General features: G+C 23.8%; 1 protein-coding gene across 1 annotated transcript in view; it reads left to right on the top strand.

The window, feature by feature from the left end:
• Positions 1 to 12,500, top strand: part of LOC118439949 (E3 ubiquitin-protein ligase AMFR) — a 44,826-nt gene that overhangs the window by 30,739 nt on the left and 1,587 nt on the right. Inside the window, exons 6-9 of the mRNA XM_035862240.2 lie at positions 8,328 to 8,650; positions 9,519 to 9,906; positions 10,947 to 11,194; positions 12,073 to 12,500. The exon at positions 12,073 to 12,500 is cut by the window's right edge and continues 1,587 nt beyond it. Of these exons, the coding sequence (XP_035718133.1) occupies positions 8,328 to 8,650; positions 9,519 to 9,906; positions 10,947 to 11,194; positions 12,073 to 12,421 (1,308 nt within the window). The 3' untranslated portion in view covers positions 12,422 to 12,500. The remainder of the gene's footprint in view (positions 1 to 8,327; positions 8,651 to 9,518; positions 9,907 to 10,946; positions 11,195 to 12,072) is intronic.

Raw genomic sequence — 12,500 nt, 5'->3', positions numbered from 1 at the left:
GTATCAATATCACGAAAAAAAAAAACTCGTTAACTTCGTATCAATTAAAAAATATCTTTTCATATCAATATATTGAAATAACAGTTGTTTTTTTTTTTTTTTTTTTTTTTTTAATGCCTAATTATTGATTAAATATTAAAAAACAAAAAATATATGTATATATATAATTTATAAAAATTTATATAATTTATATAGTTTATATAATTTATAAATAAATATATATATATAATTGAAAAATTATATTACAATTTTATTTTGACAGAATTTGGTATATGAAATTAAACTTTTTCGACGCATTTATATTACGTTAAACATTAAATCGAATTGAACATTTAATATACATTTTGTTATGTTGTAATTAATAAAAAAAAAAAAATATATATATATATATATATATATATATATATATATATATATATTAGATTCATGTAAATTTATTTTTACGAAATTAAATAAATTTTTGTCACATTATATCTGTTATGTTGCACGTTAAATAGTATTTAATAATAATATATTTATTATATCATAATTTTACAATCATGTGAATTTAAATGTTAAATTCGTTTTACAAGATTTAATATGCATACATATAGACGATAATAAATTGATAGAATTAATTTGTATAAAACAAATAGATATACTTATTGATATAATTTACACAAATACACACACACAAACACACACACCTCATGAATGAAATTTCAATAATTTAACGTTAGCGTTATGGAAAAGTAAACAAAGGTGAAACTTCATTCCCCCTTTTATTATTTTACGTCTTTAGAATCTAAATTATCGTCGTAGTTGCGTAATACATAATCCATTATCTTTTTCTCTCTTTCTCTCTCTCTCTCTCTCTCTCTCTCTGTCTCTCTCTCTCTCTCTCTCTCTCTCTCTCTCTCTCTCTCTCTCTCTCTCTCTGTCTCTCTCTCTCTCTCTCTCTCTCTCTCTCTCTCTCTCTCTCTCTCTCATTCGCTCTCGTTGCTTTTCAAAGTATTTAAAAGCCACGAAAGTTTATTACAAAGTTTTCACACCTTTACTAAAACGAGCAAAACGAAGAAAACATTCTTGTTTTCTTCCAAAGAAAAGATAAGAGATGAGAATCGCGAGTGACCTCGTTTAAAAAAGGAACACGGTTTTATATATATACAGATATACAGAGCGATACAAAAGTTCTTAAATGATTTTCAAAATCAATTACACTTTCCTTTTTTCTTATTTTTCTTTTTTTTTTTTCTTTTTTTTCGTTCGAGACTCATTAGGCCCCGTAGTTAGACTTTTGTAGGTTTACAATTTGAAAAAAAAAAAAGAAAAGAAAAAAAAAAGAAAGAAAAAAAAAAGAAAAAAGAATGAAATTGAAAAAAAAGGAAAAGAAAAAAAAAAGGAAATTATAATTGATTTTTAAAATCGCTTGAAAACTTATGAACTCATCCTGTATACGTTGTACGTAAGTATGTATGTATATAAACATGTATGCATATATATATATATATATATATATATATATATATATATATCAGTGAAATTAAAGTGCGTTCATTAAATAGATTTATGTAAACAGGTTCGAGTACATTTTCTGATACTGATTTTTGATTCTTTTTTTTTTTTATTTCTTTTTTATTTATTTATTTTTTTTATTTTTTTTCCTTTATTACTTTATAATGAAGCATTGAAAAAAAATCAGAACCCGTTAACACGAAATCTTCCTTACCTATAAAATTAATGTGAACTTTTTATGTTATTCTAAGGAAATTTATGCTTTTCCTCATAATTTTGCTTAATTACATGTATCATACAGAGTATGATTACTTTTTTTTTTTTTGTTTGTTTTCTTTTTATTTGAAAACTTGATTGAATTATTTCGAATTTTATATTTTTTAAATACTTTAAAATGCAATTCTTTATTTTTCTTTTTCTTTTTTTTTTCTTGTTTCTTTTCAATTCTCGTTTCAATGGTGTTTGAAGAACTCGTTGTATTTTTGTTTTGTTTTTTTTTCCTCGACAACAATAATAATAAAGAATTTAAATGTGATCTGTGCTGTTTCTTGTTTCTTTTCTTTTCTTTTCTTTTTTTTTCTTTTCTTTTTTTTCTTCTTGAGTACGAGTGAGATTTCGAATTTCTTTTTTTTACCATCTCTTTTTCGAATACGACTGATTTCGAATTATACATAATGTTTCGAATGTTTCGAAATGTTATGTCAATGTCAAATAGACATTGACGTAACAAAGGATTAAAATGTTTTCGATGATTATAATTTTTCGTGTCGTTAAATAATAAAAAAATTGAATAATTTTAAAAATTTCGAGAAAATATTCGCATACTTTTACTTTTATACCTATTAAAAAAAAAGAAAAAAATATAACGAAACAATGTGATAATGTAAATGTATGAAATAAATAATCCTCTTAGAAATTTTATTATTTTATTATTTAATAAAAAGGATTTTATTGTATATTTTTATAATTAAAATTTGCAATTTAATTATTATATTAAATAAATCATTCTAGTTAGTTACACTCGAATGACGACGAAGATCAAGAGAGAGAGAGAGAGAAAGAAAAAGACAAGAGATTGACCCAATTCTTGTTTTATAGTCTTTTTAAACCGTAGAAATAGTAACTTGAACTGATATATATATATATATATATATGTGATATATATATATATATATATGTGATATATATATATATATGTGATATATATATATATGTGATATATATATATATATATATATATATATATATATATATCACAAAGATACCGTTAGTCTCGTTGCACCGAGAAACGATTTCCCTCTCTCTTTCTTCGTTTCTCCATTCGTCCTCCTGACATATACTCTCCTTTTCTTATTTCATTCGTTAGGACTCTTGTCCTTTTAAAAATCACATGATTTCTGATCATAAAAATCGTATTCTTATTAAAAACTTGTTCATTTTTATATCTAATATCTATATAATATGTTTAATCATTAATTATATAAAAATCGTACTTATGATTGAAATTATATTAATAAATACGTTAATTTATTAAAATTGAGAAAAATGAAAAATAAATTTATTTACATCTAAATACATTCGGATAATATTTACAAATTATTATTATTATTATTATTATCATTATTATTATTATTATTATTATTATTATTATTATTATTATTATTATTATTATTATTATTATTATTATTATTATTATTACTATTATTATTGTTATTATTATTATATAGAGAATCAAATGTCCTTAAGCGAGTGAAAAGTTTTTAGTTTATGTTAAAAATCAATTATTCTTTTTCGAAACCGTTTAAATTAATAATTAAATTTGGTGTTTTTTACGATCTTAAAAGAAGAAAAAAGAAAAAAAAGAAAGAAAACAGAAGCATTATCTTAAAAAAATTTACCGTATTCGGTATTTTGCAATTTGAATTTTTAAATAAAACAAAAACATTTTTATCATTCTATTTATCATTTATTTTTCATTTTTCTAGCTTTTTTTAGTATTGGAAATTTTATTTATACGTTATTGAAAAATAATAATCAAGGATAATATGTGTCTGTGTCTATGTTATACACGTATATATACGTATAAATAGTATCATTTGAAAATAAATTTAATTTGAAAGAGATATAGAAAACTTAAATAATTATAAGAGATTCGAATCGACATATCGAAGGAATTGCTTAAAATCAACAAGAGAGAAAGATCTCGATCAACAACCCGTACCAATTACATTTTTAAGTACCTTTTTTACCTTGTATCTATTTATTCTTAAAAGATATATATATATGCATCTTTGTTCGATTCTCATTCGCAATACTTCTAGAAACTTTCTACATCGGTGAACGCAATCGGTCACGATCCATTTCCAATAGTCTCGGTACTTATCTTTCTCCATTTTAGGATCGATCACTTGAGCTTGATTATACTCCAAGATATCTTGAAAAGTTTCAATGCAATTTGATCGATCGATCAATCATTATTCGTTACTATAATGTCAATATTTATATGATTATTTACAATTTTATATATATATATATACACACACACACACACAACATTTTTTATATTTTCTATTTAATAATATTTTGAAAATATTAAAAAACATTTAATATTATTTATTTAATAATACTTTGAAAATATTTATTATTTAATTAATTTATTATCTATTAATTTTAGATAATAATTAACAATTTATTATCTAAAAAATATATATATATATAATTAATCAGATAATAAATATATAAATATATAAACAAAGAAGTTTATTATGTCACTGATTTATTTGGAAAATGTTTTTTCTTTTTTCTTTTTAATTCCTTTTTTTTTCTTTCTTATTCTTTGAGTATCTTTATACAGGGTGTTTGAAAACTCACTATCTATTTTGAAAAATAATATGGAATCCAAAGAAAACAAAAAAACAAAAAAAAGCATGGTTTTAAGACAAGAAAAATATATTTGTCTTCAAAAAAAAAAACAAAAAAAAAGTATTAATAATGTTTATATATCTGTTTCAATATGGCGACCGTCAATGTTTCTACAGAACTGAAAGTAATATATTGTTTCACGGCTACACACTTTCCAACGTTCGAGGTGTTATTTTCTAAACTGCATCGATAATACGATTTCAGAATTTTCCTACCTAATTAATTATTTTCTAACATATGTATATACGTTAGATTTAATAAAATACCGATGAAAAATAATCTAATAGAGTTAAATTGAACGAAAAAATTCGATTCTTTGAAATTTCGTTTAATAATTTTTCGTAAAACATTCTTTAGGAAATTCTTTTTCTTATCATTTCGCATTTCGTATCTTTTATCTTTAATGTTATCGAAAACGTTCATCAGCATTGTCATGGATTTGCGATAGAAAATTTATAAATTGCAAAAAAATTTGAAATGTCACGATGTTCCTTTTTTTTTCTTTTTCTTTTTTTTTTTTTTTCCTTCTTTTTTTTCTCCACGATTACACAAATTTGCATCAAACGTAATTACCTTTATCCTTGTATAGTATATAAAAAAAAAAAAGAAAAGAAACTAAAATGCGATATCTAAAATGTACATAATGACTTTTCAAAGACCTTGGATCTTATGTAATGTATATATTTTGCATATTATTTAACAGGATAACAGTATGTTGGCTTTGTTTTGATAAAATTATGTTTGAACAAATTTTTATTGGACAATATATTTATGATATTAATTGCAAACATTTGTAGACAATTTTTAATATAATTTGATATTAATATTATTATTTTTAATATAATTTGATAATAAATGTATAAAAACATTAATTTTATTAGATCGAATGAAATATCAAGGAATTGATATAAAATAAGGAATAAAGAACTTAAATGAAATATGAAATAATCAAAGTGATAAATAATGTGAATAAAATATCATATTTTTTACAAGTTTTAATTAAAATTTGTAAATGTTTCTTCGAATAATAAAAGTTTAAACTTTGGTAGTAAAAACTAAAGTTTTTAAACGATAAAATTCGTTCTAATGTTTAACATAAGTACATATATATATACATATATATTAATTTATAAATATATATATATATATATATATATATATATATATATAAAATATATATATTTTTTAATTTTTTCTTTTTTATAATTTGTCTTTTTTTATAATTAAACATTACAAAAAGATCTCAATTTATTTTTATTTAAACGATGCAGATTGAAAAAATTATAAACCAAAAAATGAACGTCCAACAATAAAAAATATTTATATATGTAAATTTTCTCTTTTTTTTTTTTTTTTTTTTTTTTTTTTTTTTTTTTTTTTGTTAAAAACCGATGAAATATAATATAGCACGAAATATTTATAAAGCGACATATTTAAAGAAATAATTAACATATTATATTTCTGCAGTAAACATAAATATGTAACAAAAATTATTTGTAATCTTCGTGTTGTTCGATAAACATGATTATGCATTTCTAATGCTAATTTTCTATGAATATGTAAATATATGTATATCAAAGATACAATAAGTTCATTATAAATTAAAAGATTTATCAAGAATTTTATATAACATATTTATTACGTAATAAATCGAAAATAATACTTTTAATATAGTATTATTTTGAAATCATATGAATTGTATGAAATTGTTCAACTCATTAGGATTGTTTGTCATTTATTAAAAACTTCGATTGATTATATTCAATGATAGAAAATGAAAATAGAGAAACCACCATATAGAATTCCACTTAATGGAATTACCAATAAGAAAAAATAGATTTTGCTATTTGCGAAACAGAATAATATATTTAAAAAAGTAAATAAATAAATAAAAAACAAATGAAATATAAATGAAATTAATATTATTTTCGATGTAAACGAATTGAATATAAATAATTCTAATGAAAAAAAATGAAAAAAAAAAAAAAAATAATAATAATAATAAAATGTTTCATACATATAGACACATAAAAAAAACCAATAAGGATTGAAAATAAATGATAATCATAAGCAAAAATAAAAAGAGGAAATAATATTTTCTGATAAAAAATTTAATTTATACATTGAAACTTGAATTTATAAATAACGCTGAAGAACGATGTTCGAACAACAAAAAATAGAGATCATCTAAAATTATCTAATGACGATAAAAAAATAAAAAAAAAAACAAAACAAAACAAAAAAAAGAAAAGTAATAATTAATACATTGCACTTCGGACCCCCGCGATAATGCGAGATTTTCAGTCTACGCTAGACCGTCCGGATTCGCGATATTGCGAGTTTATTTGTCTATAACAAATATTCAATAAAAATATATATTTTACGAAAACGTATAATCTTTTTATAATATTATCTTTAGTTAATCATTTTTCAGATATAAATAAAAAAAAAAATAAATAAATTAAATGATTATATATTAAGAACAAGAATGATAGTAATAAAAAAAAAAACAAGTATTGAAGATAAATGATATTAACAAAAAAAAAAAAAAAAGGAAATAGCAAGTAAAAAAAAACAATAACAGCTTATAACATCGAATAATGAAAACAAAAATACATAAACGTAGATATTTAATTGAGATTTAATTGAGATGTCGTATTATATTTAATGGTTTGTACGACAGAACATAATTTATAAATGTGAAATATGAAGTAATGATTGACGATAATTAAAAAGATAGATTGTAAATGAAAACAAAAAATACAAAAAAAAAAAAGAAGAAGGATAAGATTGGATTAATTGGAACAAGTAATTCAATTAATTAGAACAATGTTAATGAAATGATAATAATCCAATCTTTTTTGTTTCTTTTTCTTTTTTTTTTTTTTTTTTTTTTGTTTCGTTTCGTTTTTTCTTCTTTTTTTTTCTCTCTCTCTCTCTCTCTCTCTCTCTTTTTTTTGTTACTTTTATCAAAGGTAGATGTACTCGACTCTTACGTTACATACTCGAGAGTCGCTCTTATGTATGTATGAACATAGATACGTGTCATAGCATTACTCTGCACTCTCTTGATACGGCAACGTAGATTATTCATAAACTTAACGTAACGTTGAATGGACGAAAGTTTATTCAGAAGTTCTTCGCCACGTGTTCGTCGTTCGATATGCTCGCGTATCGTTCTCGAGTACCGTCTTCCGAGTAAAACCGGCCACGTCAGATAAATGACTGTGATTTTCTCGTTTCTCTTTTTTTTTTGCACCTTTTTTTTTGCACCTTTTTTTTACACCTTTTTTTTTCTTTTTTTTACTTTTAACTTTTTTCCCCTAAACCCGTAAATCGATTGTGCAACGCAATTTATTTATAACGTAAATTATGTGAACCTTTTCACATAAAGTTCTTTTTTCCAAACCGATTATTTCCATATTATCTGAGTATTTAAAAAGTATGTTCAATCATTAAAGATATATCCGAATACGAAGTTGACATAGATTTGTTTTAAAAAACATCGATGTCAATGGTCAAAAAGATCATCTAAAATAATAAAGACTTCTAAAATAATAAGTAAATATATTTTCTTATTATTCCAAAATGAATTCAAAATAAATATTGTTATTATTACATTTAATTATTAATATAACAGATTATTAACTAATTTATTTATATACATATATATACATTTTTTTTTTTTTGTTCGAATATTTCACATCATACACTTATGAATATATAATACAAAAATAATTTCGATCCAAATTTATATCGTTCAAGATTATCGTATAAATGTCAGATTTATCTGACATTGAAAAAAAAAAAAAAAGAAAAAAAGAAATCATACTAGTATCGATATAGATTTATTAGATATAAGATTTATAGATTTATTAATTTTTTCTTTTCTTTTTTCGTTTTTGTTTTAGTGCATACTATTGGCCGTCCGTACGATTCACGTGATGTTGCGGTATGTAATTCATCTGTACGACACACGTGGTGCCGGTACGTCTTCCCAACGTTCATGGGATAAACGCGGACCTTTGACCTATTACACGGATTTGACATCAGAACTGACCGCTTTGGCCGTTGACTTCTTTCATCACATTCATATGTTACTTTGGAGCAACATTTTCCTTAGTATGGCATCACTGGTTATATGTATGCAACTACGTTATCTATTTTACGAGATCCAACGAAGAATCACCAAACACAGGAATTATTTGGCTGTACTAAGCCATATGGAACAAAAGTACGTTTATAATTATTTATTTATTTATTTTAATTTATTATTTCCTTATGTCTAACTATTTCTTTACTCATACGATTAGATATGAGTAAACGTTTGAGAAATATAAATTAAATTTTTCAAAAAAAAATTTCTATGGAAATAATTGATTTTATTTTTAATTCTTTCCGTAAAACAAAAAGATAATGATGATAAATAATAATAATGATAATAATAATAATAAGAAAGAAGATGATGAAGGATGAAAGTTCTTAATCATTTTTCTTTCATTTATTATTTATAATTTGATCAATATCTCGAGCTGACATTTATTTCAAGAACTTGCAACCTTTATAAAGATTTTCTCTATCCATTTAATCTTATTTCCTTTCTTCCTTATCTCTCCTTTACAGAAATCAAATTATCTGTTAGGGTGATAAATGATCTCATGAAAACCTTGAGTTTTAATCTACGAGATTCCGATAATTCAGTTTTAATTGATCCATGTAATAGCAATGATTTCACTGAAATAAGATAAATATTCTGCGAAATCATTCGTTTTCTTTTCTTTTTTTTTCCCATATATATATATACAGTAAAATTATTATTTATTTATTTTCTTATATAATATAGAATATTTATCTATGGAATTTATTTATTTATTCACTTTTTAATTTGCACAATAGAATTTTTATTTATTCATTATTTTCTTTTTCTTGGATTTAATCCTCTGAATTAAAAGAAGAAAAAAAAAAGGAACCCCCCCCCAAAATTGTATTACAATCGAATCGACACAAAAATCAAAATGTATTTTAATATGATAATGAAAATTTTTAATAAATGTTCGTACATTCGTTTATCTTTTTCTTTTTTTCTTCTTTTTTTTTTTTAGTTATCCAATGGCATCGCAAGACGAATTGGCAGAAAATTCAGATAACTGTGCCATTTGTTGGGAGAAAATGGAGTCGGCACGTAAGTTACCATGCGCACATTTGTTTCACAACTCTTGTTTGCAGTCTTGGTTGGAACAGGACACGTCCTGTCCTACGTGTAGATTGGCACTCAGTATGCAAGGCAATCATAGAGAGAGTACACCCGAATTACCATTGGAACCGCAGACACCAACAAGAAGAAACGACAATCATTTCTTTCATTTCGACGGATCCCGATATGTTTCTTGGTTACCAAGTTTTTCTGTTGAGGTTTCACATAGTCGATTACGTGGTAATATTTTCACGTCGGCTCATACCAATTCTCAAATGGATGCAATGGCCAGACAGGTCAGTAGTCTTCGAAAGATTAAGATAATTGTATTCTTTAAATTAAATCGAATTACAATTTTCAAAGGATTTTTAATCTGTTAAAATGAGTATATAATGCTTGTTGGATTGAAAAATTAAAACAAAAATTCTTGTTGAGTTCATGTTGAATGATAATAATTGATGTTTTTTTTTTTATTTTTTTTTTTAATCAATTAATTTCAATTAATTTCAATTAATTTTACATATTTAATTTTTAATTGATACATATATTATACACACATACTTGTAAAGTTTTTTTTCTTTTTTTTTCTTTTTTTTTTTTTTTGGAATTAACATATTATTGCATTGTGCATAGCAAAAAGTGAGTTAGAATATTAACAATTTCGAATAGTTATTAATTAAGTTTTATAGATATATATGTATATTTATTTAATAATTCTAAATCTTATTTCAATTTGTCATAACAGTGATATATTTTAATATATATCGGGTGTTTAAAATATAACGTTACAAATTTTTATTTCGTAAGCATAGAATTTTTAAGAGAATATCTGTCATAAAAAAGTTACAGGATTTCAAGGATGAAATAATATGGCATTTATGTATTTATTATTTTTTTTTTTTTATAGCAATCTATATCTTTTATAATGGCAAAATATTTAAATTAAAAAAAAAAAAAAAAAAAAAAAAAAAAAAAAAAGAACAAGTACAAAAAGATTAATTTAAAACTAAAAAAAAATTTTTTTTTTGATTAAAATAAGAAAAAAAAGAAAAAAAAAGAAAAGGAAAAAGAAAAGAAAAAGAAAAAAGAGCAAGTGGCTTTTATCCGAGATAATTTTTCATTCCGAGTTCGAAGAAAATCGGATTATCCAGGGTTAACAGGTTCAAGTTTATCAACTAGACATTACAATTTTTTTTCTTTATTTCTTTTTCCTCTTTTGAAGATAAAAACTAATTACCATCTACATTTCTCTTTAATTAATTTCTGTTCATTAAGAAGAGTAGCGGGCAAGGTTATATCCGATCAATGAATCCTAATGCAAACGAAATATTTACAGGTACAACAGCTCTTTCCACATTATCCACGGAACGTGATATTGGAGGATCTGAGAATTACACGATCGGTTGAATGGACCGTCGAAAATATACTCGACGGTGTGTTGACTTTACCTCATCACTTGATCGAGGAACCGCAAGCCGAATTTGTTCCGCAAACGCAAACGCAAACGTCCACGGTACATATTCTGCCAACTTCGTCGATTCAAAATACATCAGATCCAAGGCTTGACATACCCGTTGCTGATAGGTAAAAATTTCATTTGAAATTCATTATTCGAAAGCTTTTAAATCTTGCTTGTATTATCAATTTGATAATATGAAGAATATTATATAAAGGGATATATATGTATATATATATATATATATATATATATATATTGATAAAAGCATATCTAAAAACGATTTAAAAAACAAAGAAACAGTCGTATTAATCTTTTTTTATACTTCATTTGTTGATTAACTTTCTTCTCGTCTTTTTTGTTTTGCTGTTTTTTCTTTTTTCTTTTTTTTTTTTTTTTTTTTTTCTTTTTTTCTCTCTCTCTCTTTTTTCTTCTATATTATAAAACCGCCGCAAAACTAATTACGAGAATTTAAGTAGTCTCTCTAATAAAAGAGTAATTATATTTAAAAAAAAAAAAAAGAAAAAAAAAAAAAAGAAAAAGAAAAAAAATGTATTTTTCCTTTTTTTTTCCTTTTTTTTTCTTTTTTTTTTCTTTTTTTTCTTTTTTTTTTCTTTTTTTTTCTTTTTTTTTCTTTTTTTTTCTTTTTCTTTTCTTTTTCTTTTTTTTTAGAACCATCCGTCAAGAAACTTTTGATCCATTCTACATATTTATATTAAAAAAAAAAAAAATATATATATATATATGTATATATACATATATTTATATTTTAATTATAATTATTAGGGGGACCGGAAAGTAATGTCGCTTTCTTAAATTAAATTCAAACGAATAAATTTTTAACAAGTTTTTATTTTTAATCAGAATCAAATATCGACATGTACAGAAACGACATTACTTTCCAGTCCCCCTAATATATTTTATATTATAAATACATGCGCGCGCGCATACATACACACACATATACACATATGATCCTATTAACGAAATTGAATTTGTTTCTTAGCGGTGAGGAACCATCAAATCTCGGTGGACGTTTCTCTAAATCATCGATCGAGAGAGAACGCATTCTACAACGTCGAAAGGAACATATGCGTTTGACGGCACGTAGAAGATATCTTGAAAAATATCGAAAGTCGGAGGGCGATTCAATTACGTTATCATCATCGTCATCACCGTTGTCAACATCGTCGTCGTCGTCATCGTCGTCGTCGTCGTCGTCATCATCATCGTTATTATCATCATCATTATCATCGTCGTCGTCGTCGTCGTCGGCAACTACAACGACAACTATGACTACGACGACGAGTTTGGAAAGGGAGAACAGCTTAGTGATTGCCGAAACTATGTCTTAGAGAATATCTAGAGAAGAGGGCAAACAAACCTAAACGGATTTATCTTTGGAAGCAAATCAAAGTACGGAGATTTATATTA

The sequence above is a fragment of the Vespa mandarinia genome, chromosome 14 (genome assembly GCF_050613455.1).
Source record: "Vespa mandarinia isolate Hongniang chromosome 14, ASM5061345v1, whole genome shotgun sequence".
Lineage (NCBI taxonomy): Eukaryota > Metazoa > Arthropoda > Insecta > Hymenoptera > Vespidae > Vespa > Vespa mandarinia.
Note: the sequence above shows the minus strand (reverse complement) of the source record. Positions and strands in the feature narration are given on the sequence as shown.